At 42.4% G+C, this 24,561-nt stretch overlaps 1 protein-coding gene across 1 annotated transcript; it reads left to right on the forward strand.

The window, feature by feature from the left end:
- The first annotated feature begins 2,289 nt into the window (after window positions 1-2,289).
- Window positions 2,290-23,859, forward strand: LOC126088460 (uncharacterized). The gene is made up of 4 exons (XM_049906602.1): window positions 2,290-2,829; window positions 3,009-3,113; window positions 22,905-23,060; window positions 23,815-23,859. Exons 1-4 carry the CDS (start codon window positions 2,290-2,292, stop codon window positions 23,857-23,859), a joined length of 846 nt encoding a protein of 281 aa, XP_049762559.1.
- The last annotated feature ends 702 nt before the right edge of the window (window positions 23,860-24,561 follow it).

The following is a 24,561-nucleotide window of genomic DNA, read 5'->3' on the forward strand; positions in this document are numbered from 1 at the left end:
GCGACTGGTCGTGAAGAACCTTCTCATTAGAGCGAATTATTTGGCAACCCAAATCGCAAGACATGAATTCCAATGGACATTTATGGGATACAATTGACAAGTCAGTTCGTGCACAAAATTCTCCACCGGCAATACTTTCACAATTATGGACAGCTATGATGGCACCATGGCTCAATATTTCTTCAGGGACATTCAACGACTTGTTGATTCCCTGTCACGTCAAGATGGTGACCTATGCCGGGCAGAAGGAGGTCCGATACGCTATTAGAAAGCTTGCCATGACTTTCGCAACCTGAGTGCCTGTTCAAAGTGCGGAAAGCAAGACACCCATATTGACCTCAAACATGTATCATATGCTTCTCCATTATTGCTCTCTTGAATGTTGTTCGGCTCTTGTACTTTCAGTCTGGCTTCTGTACTAGTTGTAGAAAACATTTTGCTTCCTAAATTTTATTCCAGGTTCCTTCAAAATTTCATAGATTCTACTCCAGTCCACACTGACAAGTTTTGTCCAAACCTACGAACGCTATAAATGTGGACTGCCATTATTTCACTCTGCCTTCGAAGATAAGTCTCAGTCTCAGAGGGACTCATGTGTTATATATTTCTTCAGAATCCAAATTGATCTTCCACCAGGACGGTCTTTACCAGTGAGTGTCTTCTCTTTTTATGCGATTCCTGTTAAAGTATGGCAACCATGGCGTAATAAACTAACGTTTCGGTAATAATCCCACTCGTAGGCATCTAGCTTCTTTAGCACTGGGTTTCTGAAATTCATCTTGAAGCTTGAGGTATTTCACATGTCTCATTAACCCTGATTTCCGGTTGGAGCAGTTTTGTTAAGAATCTTTTCTGTATAGGAGGTTGATTGTTCGGGTGTGGAGGTTGTTGTGACACCAGATGTCTTGATTGGACTTGCTTACATATGTTCAATGAAGCGTAAAGTGCAATAAAGCTTTGTTTCATGTGGGTACCGCTTAGGTTGACTGCTGTCGAAAAGCAGATGCTACTGTGAAGGGCTTTCCAAATTTCTGACATTTCATCTTAGTTTGTCACCCCTTTGGTACTGCTGTTGAAATATAGGCCCTTCACTTGCTCCAGCATAAAAGTAGGTCTCGCAGCGGTTGTTCTAAGAAGATGGCTCTCAAGGTGGCTCTTAAGAAATTAGTGTAGTCAGAACTTGTCGAGACATTGTCTTCTTGACCGCAAAATATTTCTAGTTAGTTAGTGCCTTAAAAAGGTTAATATGCGGAAACTATGTTGGCAGTCCGGACCTCAATGGTAGCGCATGATATGTAGAAAGAGATCTGATTTGCTAAATAAAAAATAACGTTTCCTCTGGATGACATATTGCCTGTTGGTTTCTGTCTCGGGTTCTTCAACTGATGTTTATTTTACGATTTTCGTGGCGTTTCGTCATTAGAAATGGCTGGCTTCGTCGAAGATTCACGCTGTTTTGCTGGTTGGCTTTCTGATCCCCATATCCGTAGAGTCAGTGTTACCTCGCGTGTTCCATCTTTACATATTTCTCGTTAGTACGTTGCCACCGTAACTCCTTCTGCTAATGGATCCGTAATATTCGCACCTGTCCTCTTTGGAATTGGAACAAAAGCTTTTTAATCGATGTCTAAGGTTATTTCATCTGTGTCACATGTCTTCAGTATGAGGTAGAATTGTTTTGTCTCGGTGGGCTCTTCCCAGAAGTCTGTAAATTCTAATTTAATGATATCTTCAGTTTTCTCATTGGTGGCATTCTTCAGTTAGGCATTCATGCATCCGTATGTTATGTACGTCTGTATTCAGTTTTCTTTCTCATTCATTTGCCGCATTTTCATATTTCCTCAACTCGTCTGTTAAATTCATTATTTTGTGGAACAAGAGTTTGCACTAGGCCTTGTCTTTGCGTGTTTGTGTTGGGATAACTGAAATGAGATGCAGAGTCTTTCACTCACTGCCTGTGTGGCCCGGAAGCCTGTTTAATATCATACGTTCGCAGAGGTGCTAAGCTGCCCTAGCGTCACAGTACGAGACCTTCTCTCAAAAGTTCAAAACGATCTTGGACGACAGGATACTCACTTGAAACTCTCCTCCTCTCAGGCGAAAAAGAAAAAAAATAATCTGTTCTTGGTAGATGTTGACTGTTGAGAGATCGTTATCAGAGTAGAGTGTGAAGAATAGAGCGCTGTGACATTCATGTGGAAATGTTTCCTCCGCGCGTGCCTAGCTTTTGTGCAACTTTCTAAACTTTTACACCTCGTTCACAGGGTCGCCAAATCGATAACACTCGTCATGCTGGTATTCGGCGTCGCCTCTTCTACAGGCTGGGTCTTAAATCCGTTGCTTCTTGGAGAAAACGCCACACACAAGCAACTGCCACTGGTGGCGTGGTACGGGTTGGAAACGAGCGACAGTCCTATTTACGAGATGCTGTACGTGTCGCAATGCCTCGTTATTTTCTACTGCTTCCTCGCCAGCTGGGGACTAGATCTGTTTCTTGCCTCTGTTATGATACACATTGCAGCTCTGCTGAAGATTGTTTGTATTCGTTTTTCTCTCGTGACTGCTAGAACAAATTACAGCAACCCTAGCACTCAGGTGTACCAGCGAAACAGAACACCTACAGCTCCAGAAGATAACCACGAAATGGTTATGATGGAAGGAACTAGGACTGAATACATGCATCAGCAGTGTGTAAATTGTATTCAGGACCACCAGCGTGTCATAGCGTACGTATTTAACTCAAGTAACTGTCGTAAATCTGATTACTTTTTACTGCAGATTATTAACACTGGATGTCTTTTCAGATTTGTAAGAGATCTGGAGGAAATAGTGAGTCCTCTAATACTCTCACAGTTCCTAGCAGGTATCGTTGTCATATGCGTGAACCTATACCATACAACCACAGTAAGTGTTTTCTTCTCATTTTCATCTGAAGTACCGAACATTTTGAATTGGCCAGAGTGCATATCACGAGTTAGAGTGTTATTATGGTTTACTTTTTTCTTCAGGCCACCAACGGTCTGCTATGGGCCTCAAAATTTGCCACTTACCTGCTAATGCTTGTTTTCCAAATATTTATTTACTGCTGGTGCGCGCACGATATCATGGAACAGGTAAATACTACAGTAATGATTTTCAGATTATGTTTCGTTATTAAACACCTTTAATTATGAAGTTGTTGTTGCATAGTTATTAGAGTAGTGCTTAATTTTCTGATAAGCCCCGTGCGTCATTAGATATTATAAGGGGCTATGTTATTCATATACGATTATCAGCGGGTTATTATAAATCAGCTGAGTGAGCAAAATATTAATGAAGGGTGCGTTAGTGTTCGCAACATTTATAGAGATCCGCGCAGATCTATAGCCCTTCGGTAATCTGTCCGTTCTCTGATTTGTTCTCCTGTCTGATTTCAGGAAACACGATAATTAGCAGGACCTACCATGTTCATTTTTGTATTAAAATATGGTGCTTCTCAAAATATATGCCAACTAAAACTCTGAACAGAAACTTTTTGCACTAAATTGCTGTTATTTATACAGTCTCTTCCAATTAGATCTTCATGAGCTCGATTTTAGTGCTATTCCACCCATTTCTTTAAACGTGATGGTAGTTTCTGAATGAAACATCAACACATAAACTTTATTCTGCCTACCTCTGATATTTATGGCTAGTGTTAACTTCAGTATATCATGATGTTTATGACTCTATGACCACATCCATGGACCATGGAACCGGCCGAGGTGCTGTGGCTTTCACGCCTCAACGATGCAAATAGACGTGCCGTAGATGCAACCACAATGGTGGAGTGTCTGTGAAGAGACTAGATTCAACCGTGGTTCCTGAAAATGGGTAGCACCCTTTTCAGTAGCAGCAGGGTCACCAGTCTGGATGAAAAGTTAAACTGACCTTGTAACAATAGTCAACATGGCCTCTAAATGTTGAAAGAAATGGTACGTGGCTCCACTGTATGATTCAGTGTTGCTGGCACTCTCTTGGACGAAATGTCACCCATTCGGATCTCCAGGTGGATGCTGTATCATGAGAAAGAGAAATGGCATTCTACGTTTCGGCGTGTGAAATGTTTTAGCAAGTAACCGGTAGGGAGACGAGAGAAGTTAAACAAGCGAAATTTGTAAGTTAGTCACAGTGACAGAAGAACTGGACTTTTGATCAGGTGAGGATTGGGCTATAGATAGACAATCAGAGAAGAAGAAAGCTGCTGCCATCGATTACATCAAAGTACAACAGGTCAAGAAGTTCGGTTGTACCACTCTGGAATGGCTGCTTAGAATGTTTAATGAAAGTGTATCAAGGTCATATATTACCAAGATCTGGAGGAAAGCTCAGGTGGTTGCACTACTTAAACCTGGTAAGGAGCCAAACGACCGTAAAAACTTTCGTCCATTATCAGTGTTATGCCATTGTTTCAAGGTCTTCGAGTATCCTATCCTTAACCGTATTAGAGGAATCCTCGAAGAAAAGTACATCCCTCAACAAGCTGGTTTTCGACCTGGAAAGTCGTGCTGCAGTCAGATACTGAACCTCATTCAACGCATCGAAGATGGTTTCGAACAGGGTAAGATAACAGGAGTAACCTTTCTCGACCTAACAGCTACATACTATACCATCAACCACAGGAACTTGCTGAGGAAAATTTACCAACTCACCAAGAATTACCAACTAACATTCCCTATTAGTATTCCCCTGCAGAACAGAAGATTCCAAGTCTCTCTCCCTCGTAAGACGAACAAATGGCGCACACAAAAGAATGGCATACCTCAAGGCAGTGTGCACGCCTCTGTGTTCTTCAATGTTTACATTAATGACCAGCCCACAACGGAAAATTCCAGGCTCTTCATCTAAACTGCAGAGGTAGCTCAAGGAAAGACGTTTGAAGAAGTAGAGGAAATGTTGGCTTCTGCGCTAGATACGCTTGGCTCCTACTACAAAGCCAATCATCTAAAGCCAAATCCCAACAAAACTCAGGTGTGCACATTTCACTTGAAGAATACAGAAGCTGGGCGGGAACTGGAAGTTACATAGCAAGGCAAATGACTGGAGCATTGTTCAACACCGAACTCTGTCCTTCAAGAAACATTGCCTTAACACCAGGCCGAATGTTAGTTCATGGAATAACATCTTGGGCAAGTTCTCCCGTCCTGAGAATTTCGGCTCTTGCTTTGTGTGTGGCCGCTGCAGAGTATGCTTCACCTGTGTGGAGTGCATTCACTCACACCAAACATTTTGATATTGCAATCAATGAGACCGTCCGTATCTTGTCGGGACGTATCAATCCAACTCCAGTCGATAAACCCGATTGTTGGAATGGCTCCCCCCACTATTAAGAGGGCTGTTGCTGTTGATGTAGAGAGGGCTGAGCAAACTTTTGATCCCCGACATCCACTGCATGATCATCAGGCTGCAGTCCTTTGACTGAAGTCGAGACAGAGAGCTTCATCGCCAGGACTCAGCCACTAGAGGGATCACCAGAGTTTAACCGCATCACCAGGTGAAAGTGCAAGCTACTACCTGAGATCCCCGTGAAGGAAGAGCTAGCTCCAGGAAATGGCTTCACCTGCCCTCAATCGTCTTAGGGTAGGCGTTCCTCTTTTGCAAGACCAACATGCGAAAATGGGGTACTCTTCCAGCTGATGGAGATACATACTGCTAGTGCGGAACAAGACCCGGCCCACGTGCTAATTTGTCCTCAACTCGAACAACCCTGCACAACACAGGACCTGATCGAGGGGAACTGCAAGGCCATTAGAGTTGCTATCTTCGGGAAATGCTGACCGGACACGGAAATGAATGAATGAATGAATGTAGGCGTAAGTCAAATTATGAATAAGAAAATAGCAATGTAGAAAAGCTTCTGCGGGTTAGAAGAGCAAACATAATATCGTAGCCATGACAGATACCTAGAGACACCCAGCACATTAGTAAGATTGTATGGCAGCTCGATACGCTGATGAAAGAATGAATGATGCGATAAAAAAATTAGATTGTTAAGGGAGAGGAAAATTTAACTGTGATGGGGGATCGGTATTAGGTAGTAGGATGTTTAAGAGACGGAGAAATAGCTGCTTGATAGAATCTCCCACAGAACATAATTCAATCATCGCTAACACAGTTTAAAGGATTTTGAAAGAAATTTGTGTAAGACAAGAGACCTGGGGACAGTGAGGGTTTCAGATTAATTATTTATTAATACATTTGCAGAGGCAGATTTGACTTCTGACGGAAATTGGCGATTGTGAAATACAGATCAAAATTGAAAAAACTGCAAGAAAGTAGGAAATAAAAGGGAAGGGAACTGGACAAGCTGAGGGAATGAGAGTTTGTTGAGAGGTGCAGAGGAAACATTAAGCAATGAGTGATTGAAACTGGTAGGGCGTAGGGGGTCGAGGGGGGGGGGTATTCAATAGAATGCAAATTGCTCGCTTTGAGAGAAGACATTTTGCAGCCAACATCTGATGAAACAGGCAAAAACATAAGGACTAATAGGAATGCCTGTATAATGTAAGAGATATTGATGTAAATGACGAATGAAGAAACTGTAAAAATGTTGGAGAGGAGGGAGGGCTACGGAATACAGATGGACAGAACACGCAAAATGACTGAGCTGGAACGGCAAAAGGACAGTTGCAAAGCTGTAGTAGCACGAAATATTGGAGTGAAGGTTGATGATGCCTATCGGAAAATTAAAGATACGTTTGGTGAAAAGAAAAAAAAAAGCTATGTTCATATCAAAAGTTCAAATAGCGAAGAATGGAAAGCTGAGAGGTGAAGGGGATATATAGAGCGTCTATATGGCGGTAACAAACTCGAGGACACTATTGTACAATGAGAAGAGTAAGTAGTAAATGATGAAATGGGAGAAGAATTTGAGAGAGCTACGAGACCGAACTGAAAATAAAGTTCCTGGAATGGATGACATTCCCCAAGACTTACTCACGTCCTTGGGAGTGCCAGTCAAATCAAATGTCTCTGAGCACTATGGGACTTAACCATTGAGGTCATCAGTCCCCTAGAACTTAGAACTACTTAAACCTAACTAACCTAAGGACATCACAAACATTAATGCCCGAGGCAGGATTATAACCTGCGACCGTAGCGGTCTCGTGGTACCAGACTGCAGCGCCTAGAACCGCACGGCCACTTCGGCCGGCCTAATAGATGAATGCTACGTCTCCATAAATTTGAAATTGAGAAAAAGCTATTGAAAATGTAGAGTTGGATACATTACTTAATACTTTGAAGGAAGTGGGGATAAAATACATTGGACGAAGCCAGACTGCAGTAATAACTGTCGAAGGACAACACATCGAAGCTGTTGTTAAGAAGGGTGAAAGACGTGGTAGTTGCGTGTCAGTACACTGAGCAGTCTGTGAGTGAAACAAAGACGAAATTAGGAAAGGGAATCGAAGTTCATGGAGAAGAACTAAAAAGTTTAAATGTTGCAGAATACATTGCAGTGCTGGCAGAAACAGCAAGGGACTTGGAACAGCAATTCAACGAAATTGATAGTTTCTTCAATAGAGATTGTAAGATGAACATCAACAAAAGTAAAATACGGGTAATTCCGAAGATTTTACCAACTATTTTTGCACTATCAACTTCCTTAAATTCCTTTACGTACTGGATCACAAGCAACGTTGGTAAATTCCATTCGAAGCTATATGTCATTCACCATGGAATATTAGAACAAGTAGTTGGCATATTTCATTATATATGATTCATTTATTTATTTTTCGAGTCCAGGGCATTAAATAATTACAAAACTAATAAGTATAGATTCACAAAACAAATTTGCAAAATTAAATACGTACAGTAGTATTTATGACACAGATTCAATAACATATACAAACAAGCAGCAGATAAACAAGCAGCAAGATGATTATATTATTGACGAGCCCAGTATTCGGCGGTTATCACAGCAGTTTCGCTGGCTGCAGCAAGATCACAGATAGTGCATGTAGCCGGTAGGTTCCTGCAGACTAGCAGATGTTGTTCGTCCTGTACGTCACCACACTGACAAGTTTCCTCCTCATTACTGAAGCCCCACTTCCTGAGTCTGGCTTTGAACCTTGACATCCCAACTCGCAGTCTGTTCAAAGTCTTCCAGGTCACGTATCACAGGTGTGAACCTTCAGCTATTTCCTCCTTGACCGTTATGTGATTGTCTTCAGCTAGGGAGTATCGCCAAAGCTCCTCTATGCGAGTTCTGTGAGATGAACGAATTGCCGTAGTTTTCTGTAAGAAGATTTTTCATGACCTCAGTCTTGGCTGATGAGGGCCATGTCCGAACAAAGGATGTATAGGGTCGATTTCTTGTTTTTTCCTCTTCACGTCTGTTGCAGCTTGCCTTCGAATTCGTGGTGGTGCTATACCCAAAATTTGGTATAGCTTATTGATAGGAGTGGGTCGTAAGCAGCCTGTAACAATGCGTCCTGTCTCGTTCAGTGCTGTATCTACAAGTTTAGCATATGCAGAGTTTTGCCAGGCGGGTGCTGCGTATTCTGCGGCGGAGAAACACAATGCCAAGGCAGATGTTCTAAGCACTTTTGGTTGGGCACCCCAGGTGGTTCCAGAAAGTTTGCGGATGATGTTCGACGCTCTTACTTTGAGGCTCGTTTCTTCACAGAAGGCTTTGAATCTTAGGGAACGGTCCATCTTCACCCCAAGGTATTTAGGAGTTCCGCAATGGAGTAGTTATCCTCTCCAAGAGATGTTCAGTCTCCTTTTGGCTTCCCTATTTGTAAGATGGAATTCACAGACTTGGGTCTTTCCAGGGTTCGGTTTCAGTTGGTTTTCATCGTAATACTTGGCCAAATTTTCAAGAGCAGTTGTCAGTTTCACCTCTACTTCCTCAACGGTCTCACCTTGGGCAGTAAGTGCTTTATCATCAGCGTATATGAATGCCTTAGTTGAAGAGTTAATTGACTCGTCATTTGTGTAGATATTCTATAATAACGGAGAGAGCACAATTCTCTGAGGGAGACCATTTTTCCTAATTCTCCATCGACTTTTCTTGTCTTGGAGAGAGACGAAGTATCTCCTGTTTTGCAGCATATACTGAAGGATCTGAGTTAGTCGGTAATCCTTTGTAGCTAAGTATACTTTTCTAAGCAGCTATTTGTGGTTAACAGTATCATAAGCCGCAGTGAGGTCGATGAAAGCCACACCTGTTATTTCGCCTCTCTTATACCCATCTTCAATAAGCTGAGTCAAATTAAGGATCTGTCCACAGCAAGACCTTCCCGGTCGGAAGCCGGACTGCTCTTTTATGAGTATTTTATCAGTATACTCTGATATTCGATTTAGGATCATCCTTTCCAAAACCTTATAAAATGTAAATTATGCATTAGGAATAGGAACATATTAAATATAAGTTCTAACCTAAATACTATCCAACAAATCCCGAAAACGCGAAATAAAATCAGGTTCTGTTTCACATCGCAGTTGCTTATTGTCAAAAGAAGATGGCAACACAGCTTGGAAACTATATTAGTTCAGACTTTGTACATAGTTTCTTACTGACACGGATGTCACCAATGTAGAAAATATCCGTTGCTCGTTTATTGTATCATGAGATTCCTACTGTCGTTAACAGATGGCTACACTGTAGAGAAGGGTGCATCCACTGTTAGAAACGATAACTATTCACTCTATCTACAACGCGTGGTCTAAGCCTCAATAGAGAGGTAAATTAATTATTTTATATATCTATGAATGCCACAAGACTATTTCCAACCATTCTACATAACTGTCATGATTGTCAGGTATTACACTACTTTGAAATGTCGGCAAAAGTATGTCTGCAATGTACAGAAAGATGAAATGTTGTAATGTTAATTTCCACATATACACATAGTCACAAAACAAGTGTACAAAGTTCTAAAATATGCCTAATAAGTGTCATTTTAGAAGATAGACCGAAGGAATGAATGACGCGAAGCTAAACTGATCAACCTTATGAATATAGAAAAATATTACGCTAATAGGAACAGAAAGTTGCAAATGTTTGCTCCCAGAACCATACACTTCAAAAAAAGTTTTACATCACCTCGGTTCCGAGAGTTTCGGAACCTGTACAAAAAACTGGAATAGAGATCAACATAAACAACACTTCCATCCTTTTTATTGCTCATGAAAACCACACATTGCATGTTGTACCACCATGAAGCGAGAACTTCAGAGATGTTGGTCCAGATTACTGCACACTCCGGTACCTCTAATACCCAGTAGCACGTCCTCTTGCATTGATGCATGCCTGTATTCGTCGTGGCATACTATACACAAGTTCATCAAGGCATTGTTGCTCCAAATTGTCCCACTCCTCAACGGCGATTCGGCGTAGATCGCTCAGAGTGGTTGGTCGGTGACGTCATCCATAAACACCCCTTTTCAATCTATCCCATGCATGTTCGATAGTGTTCGTGTCTGGAGAAAATGCTGGTCACTGTATTTGAGCGATGTCGTTATCCTGAGGGAAATCATTCACAAGATGTGCACGATGGCGGCGCGAATTGTCCTCCATGAAGACGAATGCTTAGCTAATATGCTCCCGATATGGTTGCACTATCGGTCGGAGGATCACATTCACATATGGGGTCTTCCTTGACCACCAGCGGCGGACGTAAGCAACTCATAATGCCACCCGAAAACAGCAGGGAACCTCCACCTTGCTGCACTCGCTGGACAGTGTGCCTAAGGCGTTCAGCCTGACCGGGTTGCTCCCAAACACCTACTCTGTAGGAATCAGCATGGGTTACGAAAAAGACGGTCGTGTGAAACCCACCTTGCGCTATTCGTCCACGAGACTCAGAGAGCCACAGACACGGGTTCCCAGGTAGATGCCGTGTTTCTTGACTTCCGCAATGCGTTCGATACAGTTCCCCACAGTCGTTTAATGAACAAAGTAAGAGCATATGGACTATCAGACCAATTGTGTGATTGGATTGAAGAGTTCCTAGGTAACAGAACGCAGCATGTCATTCTCAATGGAGAGAAGTATTCCGAAGTAAGAGTGATTTCAGGCGTGCCGCAGGGGAGTGTCACAGGACCATTCCTATTCATAATATACATAAATGACCTTGTGGATGACATCGGAAGTTCACTGAGACTTTTTGCAGATGATACTGTGATGTATCGAGAGGTTGTAACAATGGAAAATTGTACTGAAATGCAGGAAGATCTGCAGCGAAATGACGCATGGTGCAGGGACTGGCAACTGAATCTCAATATAGACAAGTGTAATATGCTGCGAATACATAGAAAGATAGTTCCCTTATTATTTAGCTACAAAATAGCAGGTCAGCAACTGGAAGCAGTTAATTCCATAAATTATCTGGGAGTACGCCTTAGGAGTGATTGAAAAGAATAGAAGGGAGAACCGATAGAGGTACTCAGGGTACCCTCCGCCACACACCGTCAGGTGGGTTGCGGAGTATGGATGTAGATAGATAAATGGTTGAAGGCATATGCGACAGTCTTGATGAAGAGTACGTCATGCCAATCCTGAGCGGTTCGTCCGGCGTGTTGTCGGGCCCAACCGTACCGCGCTGCGTGGTGTCGTGGCTCCTAAGATGGACCTCGCCGTGGACATCGGGAGTGAAGTTGCGCATTATGAAGCCTATTGCTCACAGTTTGAGTCGTAACACAACGTCGTGTGGCTGCACGAAAAGTATTATTCAACACGGTGGCGTTGCTGTCAGGGTTCCTCCGAGCCATAATCCGTAGGTAGCGGACATCAACTGACGTAGTAGCCCTTTTGCGGCCTGAGTGAGGTCTCTTTGTATCTCCTCCATGTCCGAACAACTTCGCTTTGGATGACTCAGAAACGTCTGGACACCACCCTTATTGAGAGCCCTTCCTGGCACAAAGTAACAATGCGGACGCGACTGAACCGCGGTACCGACCTTCTAGGCGTGGTTGAACACAGGCAACACGAGCCGTGTACGTCCTTCGTGGTGGAATGACTGAAGCTGACCGGCTGTCCGACCCCCTCCGTCTAATAGGGGCTACTCGTGCAAGGTTGTTTGCTCTTTGCCGGTCGGGGTGGCCGAGCGGTTGTAGGCGTAACAGTCTGGATCCGCGCGTCCGCTTCGGTCGCAGGTTCGAATCCTGCCACGGGCATGGATGTGTGTGATGTCCTTAGGTTATTTACGTTTAAGTTCTTCTTAGTTCTAGGGGACTAATGACCTCAGACGTTAAGTCCCATAGTGCTCAGAGCCATTTTGTTTACTCTTTGAACGGGTTTAGTGGCATCTTTGGATAGTCAAAGGGACTGTGTCTATGATAAAACATCCTGACCACGTTAACCGACTAGATAATTTTCCACGACGGTCAAAATATTTTTCGCAAACGCTGAACTGTTCGTCAGTATTCTTATTACAGAGAACCAAATTGACCAGTTATCTGTAAACGAACATCAATTTTAATGTCATAAAATATCTGACCTATCAATTGCGATAGTGACACTGCACCTGTAGATAATTTAAAGGGCACTCTAATACATTCGTAAGTCTTCCAATAGGAGGTAGAATCCATAAGAGGCTTTGACTTCTCATCAAAGTGTATCTGACTTTAAGCCTATTTGAGATCTACGGTGGTGAATACCTTGGTCCTTCTAAACTCTCCGAAACTAGAATGTAGGACAGGTAAAGACACTGATCGTATTGCAAATTCCTTATTTAGTTCTGTGTAATCGATGACCAGAGTACTATCAGCATCCGGCTTGGGAATTAAGGGTACAGATGCCGAATTCGGTGATTTGTAAGGATGGATTACCTAGAACATATTCGTTAAGCTGATTTAACAATTAAATTCTTTGCAGCTATATGGAGTTTGCATATTGCAATATTGTCACCTTTGTGGAATATTGTACTAAGGAGGTCGCTCACAGTTTAGTAGAAAGCACATCAGGGAATTCTTGACAAATGGCTATAACCTTCGTGTCACCTTGCTCTCTAGATGACTACGTAGGTTCTTTTACTGTTGCGTTCCCCTCCCTACCTGACTTAACTGATGCTTGCTTAGATATCTTCAATTGTACCCCGTATTTCTTTATATTCCGGTTTAAATTTGTTAAGGAAGATTTTACCAGCGCAGGCAATAAAGAGCCCTACTTTTCATTAAAATCGAGCCCCAAAGAACGTGGAACGACAAGCCCTGCTGTCATTCTGGCTTTAATACTCGAAGTGTATGGACATACCCTGGCCTTTAAAGAAACCTGTCCTGTCACTCCCATACTCGTACTGTTGGCTGGTGTGTAACTACTTTAGTGTCGCTGACCATTTGCGTAGTGTTTTATGTGTAATAAACCCATTTTAGAATGTTCATCCAAGGCAGTCACGGCACTTCGCGATTCTAGTAAAGCAAATACTAGTTTTTCGTTTACCAAACATGATAGGAATGGCCGTTCTCCTTTATCTTTATGACAGATTCATTTAATCATACTTACTGTTGTGATCCTTTGTTTATTACTATGTCATTATTTTCTGTTCGCTACCTCACTGTTTCTACAATTCCTTCAAACATGTCAGTCCGTTCTGCAACGCCATCAAAACAGTATCCAGTACAGTTACAATGGCTGAAGTATGGCCACAAAGCTACTCTCAGACCGGCACAACTATGTGACAAAAATACCTGAAAACTTAATAAAAACGAAAACAGTTAAGCAATTCAGATATAAATGGCCTACGAATATTTGAACCTCTATCTGGTATTCTGAAGTTTTTCTACTGCCATGGCTGAGTCACCAGTACACCAGCTTTTTATTTAAAAGTTATGGGAATCAAATAAGAGTCTTATAATCAATTCACTCTTAAAAAATACAAATAGTTCAAGATCAACACCTTTAAAGTAGCTGAGCTAGGACTTTATAACGATCTTTTATAATGCAAATCAAGCTCTGATTCATAGGTTCAGTAGAACTCACACTCATTACTTCCCAGGAATTGACTGAACTCACTGAGCAAGTTCAGAGTCCGTTACTTTCATTTCATTTCAATGAACTAATGTCATTTCGATCTAGGAGAGCTGAACATACTTCTTTAGAAAGAAACACAAATAAAAATAGGACTACAATCACAAAGGTATCTACCGTAAACACTACTACTCTGTGAAACGGCTCAGAGCACACGGGAAGGCGGTCAGACCTACAGTGCTACAGTGTTACAAACAGTCAAACTGTGCAACGAAAAGAATTGCTCGAGGTCTGCATGACCCCACCGTAGCAGCTATGGGCTAAACTTGACGGGAGCGTCAGAACACGTTTTCCAAATTACTCTGTTATCCACCACACTGTGAACTCGCGCTTTGTATGCCTGCCAACAAACACCGTCGCCAGTAGTCTTAGAGCCACGTAACAGGCATTGTTATGTAGCTCTGAAGACTGAGAAAATCGATGTTTCAGCATTTTGTGGGTACTTCTAGTTCCCGAAAATCTTAAGAAAGTAATCATTGTGACTGTTTGTTGTATCTGACTTAACTTAAGAGTTTGTAAATCCTACATTCCACAGTTCATCTGATCTGTAAGCTAAAACTTGCAGATATACTGTAAAATTTCTTTTTCCCCCTTTTCGAACTATTCTTTGTATATAATTCACTCGGACGCCTATGTAGAGGTTATAGCACAAAGACATGCCCAGACATATAGGACACAATTCTCTCTCTCTCCCTCTCGCTCTCTCTCTCTCTCTCTCTCTCTCTCTCTCTCTCTCTCTCTCACACACACACACACACACACACAAGAAATTAGGTTAAATGGACGTTGGTTTCCTGTCACGTCGGTACTCGGCAGCTACAAGTGTTCATAGGAGACACAAAGCAACAGAATGTACCAGCATTAAACATAGAACCATTTGTTATATGAAAGTAATTCTCATCGTGAAGGTTGCTGAGATTAAGTACCAGTGATCAATTGTGATTTACTAGTTATACAGAAGCCAAACTGTAGTTGTAAGAGTCGAAAAGTTTTAAAGGGAACGTGCAATGGAGAAGCGAGAGAAACGGGCACATGACTTCTTCTTGATCTTATTCAATATATATTCAGGGAAGCAATAAAACAAGCAGTGGATCAATTTGTAAAAGTAAATTGGAGATCAGAGAGAAGAAATAAAATCTTTGAGTTCTGCTAACGCTGTTGTAATTGTGGGAGATGCTAGATGAAATGCAAGACAAGTGGAATAGAATTGCTAGCGACTTGAAAAGAGACTTTATGACGAACGACAGCAAAAGAAAAACAAATTTTAATGTATTAAATCAGACGATGGTGAGCAAACTAAGCTGGGAAATAAGACAGAAAGATGATGTGAGTTTCGTTATTTGACCATCAAAACAAATGGAGATACTGAAAGTAGAGAAGATATAAAATGCAGAGTGGGAGTAGGAAGAAAAGTATATGAAAAAAAAATAAATAATTTTGCTAATGTCGAATATAAATTTAAGTGTTAGGATGTGCTTTCTCAAGATATTTCTACAGGAGTGAAAATCGACGATGAGGAGTACAGATCAGAACAAAGTAGAAGCGCCAGAAAATTGGTGCTACAGGAGAATGATGACGGTTAAGTGGGCAGGTCTAATGTACATGAGATACTGTATAAAACTGATGAAGAAGAAATTTATGTCACAGCTCTCGAAAGGATTGAATCTGTTGATAGGAGACAGTGTGAGACACCAACTAATCATTAGTTTGGTAACGAAGTGAGGTGTGAGGGTTAAAGTCGGTGACTACGGTGACTATGGTGAATACAGTAAGCAGGTTTGGATAAAGACTCCACTTGTTATGCAGAAATAAAGAGACATTCATAAAATATTCTAGGGTGGAGAGCTGCATCAAGCCAGTCATCAGACTGAAAGCAATGTACTAGCACATGCATGAAATCACCATCGCAAAAACTTCCGTAATACCTGACTTACGCAATGTTTTTTTGCTCCTGGTCTCTCAGCCTTTCACAGTGCCGGCGTGATGACCTTTCGCATGCTTAATACAAGGGAACTTCCTAATGGAGCTACTTACAAGTGTCGTATGATACAAAGATGTAAGTTTACGCATTCAGAAGCGTGTTATTAACGGATCTGTCTAATGGATCAATCTCCGGAGGATGTGGAGAGGAGGGAAGTGGTGTCTTTATTCGCAGCCATAGCAGTGACTTAAAAAGGTTATGGGAACCAAGATATGTGCCCTGCGTTCCATTCTCATGATCACATGTTTGGACATATGAAAAGAAATGATGGGTAAAAGCAACAGGGAAAGTGCATGAGCGAAGCAGGAGTGGACAGAAGAAGGTAGGAAAGGATTCGAGCGTAGCAGGCCAGCCAGTGGGCGGAGATGTATGATGGGAATCACGGAGATATCGGATGGGACAGACAAAGCAGTTGTTTCGTAAGACTTACCTTTCTCTTGCATGGCGGTGGAACCACTCTCGCAATGCCATGTGAGTCATTATAATCAAGGTGCATGTTAAACCTCTCTTAATTTGTTTCTTACTGTCTTGCAATGGTCCGCAGTGAAACAATGAAAAATGAATCTCCACATTGTTTCGGTCATTGCTATTTAAGGATCTATAGTATTCTATTTTTCGTATTGAGCGGTAGCATACAAAAACGAGTTATTGAAGTGAATACCTTTTACCTCACTGTAAAGTCAGGTTGATCGTAGTAAATAGACTAACTAGGCTAGTGGTGAAGAGAAAGGAAAGAAAATTTCGGTGATGTCTTGAGAGAAGAAGGGAGAGGGGTGAGGGTGTCGCAAAGTCGGTGGTGGACTTGTGTACCCCTTATCTTAGCTACATGATTATCCGTCTATCACAGAATCGTTACTTAAAAGTGTATGGGAATTGATGCTTAAGTGAAAATCTCCATCGATTACGAATTACATGTTCCGTAACACTAATAAAGCAACATTTTCTAGAAGATCAATCTTTCCCTGAATTAAAGTACTACAAAAAGCATTAGGAAATAATTTATGAGATTGAAATACGAGGGTGGTTTTATAAAACTTAAATTTCCATCAAAGAGTGAACCAGTTCTGTTTCGCCTTAATGGTTCGTAAACTTGATTATTCCAAGGATCGTATAAAGAATTTCAACAACGTAGAGCATACGGTCGTTCGTTCACAACCGTCTGGTCAGTGTGTCGAATGTGACTGAAAATGGAAAAAGCCGAGTTTCATGCCGTTACCAAACATTTTCGTTTGAAGGGTTGGGCTGCTGCACAAATCAAACGAGAACTGGACGAAGTTAAAGCGGACTCAGATCTGTCATTGAAAGCCATTTTCTTTTGGATTTATGAATTTAAACCTAGTCGGACAAGCACCGTAGACTAAGCGCGCTCCGACAGCCCAACTGAGACCATCGAAAAACAAATCATTGAAAAAATCAATGGTACGGTAATGCAAGACCATCGAATAAAAATTCTTGAGATTTTTCAGTCTGTGGGCATCTCAACTGAGCGAGTACATGATATCCTGCACAAAAAATTGGCTAAGAAGGAGCTGTAAGAGAGGTCTGCCGTGATTACTCAGTCAACCAAAAGTGCACCAGACACGGCATATCAACACATTGTCTAGCGATGTTTGATCCCAATCTGAAAGACTTTTCTGCACCAGTTTGATGCCTATTAACGAAACCGGGATACATAATTGCACGTCAGAGTATAAAAAATAAAAGAAGGTAAAAGGAAGTGTCTGGTTCCCGTAGATATTGTATATATATATATATTTGGTTCATCATTTTGTGTGTTTTGGGAGCGTGGTGTGTCTTTGTTTTACTGTTATATTTAGCTTGGCCCCATCCCTTAAACCCCCAATTTTCCGCAGCTCCCCCGTTACTTTGATTGTATTTTTGAAGGGAGGTGCTATTGTCTTATTTATACTTATTTTCGTGTTTGTTGCCGTGTGTATGTAGTGACATCATAAGCGCCGTATTGGAGACTTAGAATAGGCATTTCCGCCATATTGATGACTTCATGGGTGAAAGCAGATGGGTGGAATCAGACACATCCGTAATCCCCATATTTCTAGATTTCGGGAAAGCATTTGACACATTGCCCCACAGCAGAATGTTAACGAATGGGCGATCATATGGAATACGTTCCCAGATATGTGAGTGGCTCGAAGACTACTTAATTAATAGAATCCAATACGCTACATTCGACGGCGAGTGTTCGCAAGAGACAAGGCTACTGTCTGAAGTGCTTGAATCTTGACGGGAACGCTATTAATTTCTACATAAATACGAGGGCAGTTCAATAAGTAATGCAACACATTTTTTTTCTCGGCCAATTTTGGTTGAAAAAACCGTAAATTTCTTGTGGAATATTTTCAAACATTCCCTCTTCGTCTCGAATAGTTTCATTGACTTCCGACAGGTGGCAGCGCTGTACAGAGCTGTTAAAATGGCGTCTGTAACGGATGTGCGTTGCAAACAACGGGCAGTGATCTAGTTTCTTTTGGCGGAAAACCAGGGCATCTCAGATATTCATAGGCGCTTGCAGAATGTCTACGGTGATCTGGCAGTGGACAAAAGCACGGTGAGTCGTTGGGCAAAGCGTGTGTCATCATCACCGCAAGGTCAAGCAAGACTGTCTGATCTCCCGCGTGCGGGCCAGCCGTGCACAGCTGTGACTCCTGCAATGGCGGAGCGTGGGCACACACTCGTTCGAGATGATCGACGGATCACCATCAAACAACTCAGTGCTCAACTTGACATCTCTGTTGGTAGTGCTGTCACAATTGTTCACCAGTTGGGACATTCAAAGGTTTGTTCCCGCTGGGTCCCTCGTTGTCTAACCGAACACCATAAAGAGCAAAGGAGAACCATCTGTGCGGAATTGCTTGCTCGTCATGTGGCTGAGGGTGACAATTTCTTGTGAAAGATTGTTACAGGCGATGAAACATGGGTTCATCACTTCGAACCTGAAACAAAACGGCAATCAATGGAGTGGCGCCACACCAACTCCAAAGCCATACCCTCAGCCGGTAAAGTCATGGTTACAGTCTTCTGGGACGCTGAGGGGGTTATTCTGTTTGATGTCCTTCCCCATGGTCAAACGATCAACTCTGAAGTGTATTGTGCTACTCTTCAGAAATTGAAGAAACGACTTCAGCGTGTTCGTAGGCCCAAAATTCTGAACGAACTTCTCCTTCTTCATGACAACGCAAGACCTCACACAAGTCTTCGCACCCGAGGGGAGCTCACAAAACTTCAGTGGACTGTTCTTCCTCATGCACCCTACAGCCCCGATCTCGCACCGTCGGATTTCCATATGTTTGGCCCAATGAAGGACGCAATCCGTGGGAGGCACTACGTGGATGATGAAGAAGTTATTGATGCAGTACGACGTTGGCTCCGACATCGACCAGTGGAATGGTACCGTGCAGGCATACAGGCCCTCATTTCAAGGTGGCGTAAGGCATTTGCATTGAATGGAGATTACGTTGAAAAATAGTGTTCTGTAGCTAAAAGATTGGGGAATAACCTGGTGTATTTCAATGCTGAATAAAAAAAACCCTGTTTCAGAAAAAAAATGTGTTGCATTACTTATTGAACTGCCCTCGTAAATGATCTGGTAGACAGGGTGGGCATCAGTCTGGAGTCGTTTCCTGATGATGCTGTGGTGTACGGGACGTTGTAGTAGTTGAGTGAAGGAAGATGCAAGATCTAGACAGAATTTATGGTTGTTGTGATTAATGTCAGCTGGCTCCAAACATAGAAAAATTTAAGTTATTGCCGATGAATATCCCGTAATGTTCAATTACAGCATTATTGGTGTTCTGCTTGACACAGGTACGTCTTCTAAATACTTGGGCATCACGATCCACAACCATGTCAAATGGAACGAGCATGTGAGGTCTGTGGTACAGAAGGCTAATGGCTGACTTCAGTTTTTTGGCAGAATTTACGGAAAATGCTATTGACCTGTAAAATAGAACGCGTGTATGATGCGAGATATTCATGAGAACTGCTCGAGTGTTTGGCATCTGCTCCAGATCAGATTAAAGGCACGTACGGAAGTAGTTCTGAGGCGGGCTGCTACATTTGTTACTGGTAGGTTGGTACTACACGCAAGTATTGCAGAGATGCTTTGGAATGTCTCATTGCAATCCCTGGAGGAAAGGCGAACTAATGACATTAGCTGCATTGGGAATTACTGCGGAATCAGTGGCGACGAGCGAAAATTTGTGCCAGACCGGGCCTGCTGTTTACTAAGCAGTTGAGTGAACCACTGTTCCACCCGCAAATATGCGTACTGTCTCGACACGCTCCCTGGCTGACACCCTCCCACCCAGAGCCACCTATTCGCAGTCCACATATCCGCAGTCCAAATATCGGCAGTCCCTGTCTTTGTCCTCCATGCTCGCTAATCTGAAATTCCCACTGCGTGTATAAAGTAAATTTGCATGAACATTAGGGGCTGTGGGGTCACTGACCATCGACGTTAATCGATTACATGCATGCGTAGTGTCTTTTCTTCTGGATATGTCCACAAGAGCAGACACTATGCACAATCCGCAGCTGTGGCACATATTACGTAAACCTAATGTGGGGGGAGAGGACGAAAAGGATAGGAAAGAACTAATGATATCACTTGCATTCATTTCCAAAAGAACAAAGATCACGCATTCATATTATCCCGGAAATTTAGAAAACCGGAATTTGAAACTGACTGCAGAATGATTCCACTGCTGCCAACATACAATACACCATTTCACGTAAGGCCCACAAAGATAAGCTACGAGAAATTAGTGAACGTACAAAAGTATATAGATAATCGGTTTTCCCTCACTCGGTTTGCAAGTGGAGCACCCTCTACCACTCACCGTACAGCGGCTTGCGTAGTACGTACACGGAAACACAAGAAACTGGTATAGGCATGCGTATTCAAATACAGGCAGAATACGCTGCTGCGGTTGGCAACACCTGTATAAGACAACAAGTGCCTGACACAGTTCTTAGATCAGTTATTGCTGTTACAATGGCAGGTTATCAAGATTTAAGCGAGTTTCGACGTAGTGTTGTAGTAGGCGCTTCGAGGTAGCGATGAAGTCGGGATTTTCCCGTACGACCATTTCATGAGTTTCACAAGCTGCGACATCGTCGCGAAAAAACACAGTGACCCATATGTGTAATAAGTTTCTTTAATTTACGTCTACGGTCACAATCTTTTTTGCTTAAAAGATTATCGGTTTCAGTCTTTAATGACCACAATCAGATCTGTTTCATAAAAGTAAAGTCCTAACGTACTGCAGCCATAGAGGCATCGTAAGATGTTTTTATGAAACAGATCTGATGATGGTCATTAAAGACCGGAACCGGTAATCTGTTAAACAAAAAAGATTGTGCCCATAAACGTAAATTAAAGAAACTCATTTCATGAGTGTACCGTGAATATAAGGAATCCGGCAAAATATCAACTCTCCGACCTAGCTGTGGCTGGAGAAAGATCCTGCAAGAACGAAATCAACGACGACTGAAAAGAATCTTTCACCGTGATAAGACTGCCATCCTTCCACTAATTGCGGCAGATTTCTACACTAGGTCATCAACAAGTGTCAGCGTGTGAACCATTCAAAGAAACATCATCGATGTGGGCTTTCGGAGCCGAAGGCCCATTCGTGTACCGTTGATGACTACATGACACAAAGCTTTACGCCTCAACTGGACCCAACGCCGATATTGGACTGTTGATGACTGGAAACATGTTGCCTGGTCGGATGAGTCTCGTTTCAAATTGTATCGAGCGGATGGATGTGTACTCTTTTGGAGACAACCTCATGAACCAATGGACCCTGCATGTCAGCAGGGGATTCTCCAAGCTGGCCGTGGGTCTGTAATTGTGTGGGGCGTGTAGAGTTGGAGTGATACGGGACCCCTGATACGTGTAGGTCCGATTCTGACAGGTGACACGTACGTAAGTAACCTGTCTGATCACCTACATCCATTCATGTCCATTGTGCATTCCGAGGGACTTTGGCAATTCCAGCAAGACAAAGCGACACCCCACACGTCCAGAATTGCTGCAGTGTGGTTCCAGGAACGCTCTTCAAAATTTAAACACTTTCACTAGCCACCAAACTCCCTAGCCAAGGACACTATTGAGCATATCTTGGATGCCTTGCAACGTGGTGTTCAGAAGAGGTCCACCACGTCGTAATCTTAAGGATCTACGGCCAGCCCTGCAGGACTGATAGCGTCAGCTCCCTCCAGCACTACTTCAGACATTAGTCGAGACCATGCCATGTCGTGTTGTGGCACTTCTACGTGATCACGGTGGCCCTACACGCTATTAGGCAGGTGTATCAGTTTTCTTGGCTCTTCAGTGTATATAGGCCCAACTCTTTGGGCAGATTTATAATTCGGGCCATAAACAACGTTTTTTAATGTAAATACATGTTTATTAAACTGTAAATGTCAGGTTTCTTGTTGCGTGGCTGTAGTTGGTTCTCAAGTAGAATAAAATATTGTTCGCCTATGTCTGTACTATGCTATCTTCTTTGGAATGTGAGAACTGACTGCTTCATTTTTGTCCATACCATTTGTCCAGGATCTCTGCGTAGGTGAATTCTGGGTGTATTTTGAAACTAACTGGTCCCTGTCATTCATTGTCCTTATTGACAGTTCCCATGCGTTTAAATAGGTTGAAAACAAAACTGATAGTCACGAGATTTTGGGTTTGCGATGAGCGGCGTCTACCTAGTGGCACAGAAGCCGCGGTGTCTGAACAATTTGTTTGTCCTTCCATTTGCCGATCCGCTGGCCAGTCCTCGCAGCGCCAACAGCCAATTTCGCGCGTGGCGGGTTGCCTGTGCGCGCCGCGCTGCTACTACTGTGCTGTGGCACGGACGGTGCAGTGTGTTGCGAGTGAGTGAGTGTGAGTGTGCGCACGCATTACAGGGCCAGCTGGTGGCGGACGCGGCGCTGTCTGCGGGCTGGCCGGACGCTCCGCCCACCGTGCAGAGGGCGCTGCTGTTCGTGGCGGTGCGCGCCCAGAGACGGCTGGCCATCACCGCCGGCCGGCTGCAGCCCGTCACCAGGGACTCCTTCCTGGCGGTGAGCTCCGTCTCCCACTGCTTACTACACTCTACTTTTCACAAGCTGTCACATGGTCGCCACGCCCAATATAGAATAAATTTCCTTTGCTTTACATATATGGTCAAAAACTTTTTGTCATCAGACTACCGGTTTCGGTTTATAATAACCATCTTCAGATCTCTTTTATAACAACATGTCCTAATATGCTGTAGCCATATTGAACATTTTTATAAAAAACAAATCTGAAGATGGTCAGTATAGACCGAAACGGGTAGTCTGATGACAAAATATTTGTGACCATAGACGTGAGGGAAAGGAAATTTGCACTCATTATAAGGCTGCACGCCATAGTTAAAACTGCAGCAACAATTACGAAAGAGATGACAAAATATTGGAATTACCATCCTGATTAACCCTTGTATATTACACTGGGATTTAGCACAATCCTACCGAACAGTTCATTAAATTTCTTGATGTGAATATGAGAAAATCGGGTCTAACATCTGTTACGAATTCGTTAGTACTACTACTCCTAAATCCAGTGGCATCACACTGGAAGCGTCGATGCGTCTACGGTAGCCATCCACAGGCGTAAAGTAAAGTCGAGTATGTGAAATTGAATTACATTTTATGTCAAGTATATTTTGGAGTCAGAGTGAGAAATAAAGTGAGTTTATGATACTTATCATGTCTAACGTCTTTTGTATGATAGATATTACTTTACTCAAATAATGAGTTGGCATGTAAAATGAGAACTGAACGTATATTTCAGGAGTTGCTTGAAGTCGACGATATTCATGATGCGTTTAGTAAGTGACGAGGAGTATATTCCGAGTAAAAATGGCACCCGTACAAACACTACATGAGAGGAAGATTGCACAGATGACGATGTTGTAACTAAGGACACCAGTTTGAATAAACGCCTCTTAACGTTTCGTGTTCGGGGACATCTATTACGTTTAATTAATAAAAACTTTCCCGATTTTGATAGCAACGGACGTTTTAGTTTATTACTTTCTCCGTATTCAGCAACTACAGTATTATGTAATGAAATAACAAGCAGTCTGTAGCATGAACAAAATTTAATTTCTTGATCTGTTTCATATAGTTTGTTAGGCCGTTCCCATTACTTGCGCGTATCAAGTACAGAAAGCACAATGACAAGGTCCTAAAAAATACATCTAGGGGCAATAACCAATACTTATTACTGACACTCGCAAAAATGCGATAAACATAACCTTCTGAAGAAAGGCTCTAAGTGTCGAAATCGACCAAGAATTTAAATTTCTTGCATGCAACTGATTGCTTATTATTTCATTATAGACTTTCTAGTCTTGCACGATATTCCTCCCTTTTGTTTTCCACAGTAAATATCAGTTTATATAGTTAAGTAGTATTAGACTTTCGTTCATGTTCTTGAGCCAACTCCGTGCAGCGTTTGCCCTTCCTATAAAAACATAAAAAATACGATATTTCTACAAACAGCAATGTTTCTCAGTTTTTACGCTATTTGAATTTA

Source organism: Schistocerca cancellata, chromosome 6 (genome assembly GCF_023864275.1).
Source record: "Schistocerca cancellata isolate TAMUIC-IGC-003103 chromosome 6, iqSchCanc2.1, whole genome shotgun sequence".
Classification (NCBI taxonomy): domain Eukaryota; kingdom Metazoa; phylum Arthropoda; class Insecta; order Orthoptera; family Acrididae; genus Schistocerca; species Schistocerca cancellata.

What these genes read in the sequence shown, in the direction of transcription:
- LOC126088460 (XM_049906602.1), top strand. Translation starts at nt 2,290, where the DNA reads ATGCTGGTATTCGGCGTCGCCTCTTCTACAGGCTGGGTCTTAAATCCG. An exon ending in TAAGAGATCTGGAGGAAATA is followed by an intron (nt 2,830 to 3,008) that starts GTGAGTCCTCTA and finishes TTTTTTCTTCAG; the next exon opens with GCCACCAACGGTCTGCTATG. An exon ending in CGCACGATATCATGGAACAG is followed by an intron (nt 3,114 to 22,904) that starts GTAAATACTACA and finishes CACGCATTACAG; the next exon opens with GGCCAGCTGGTGGCGGACGC.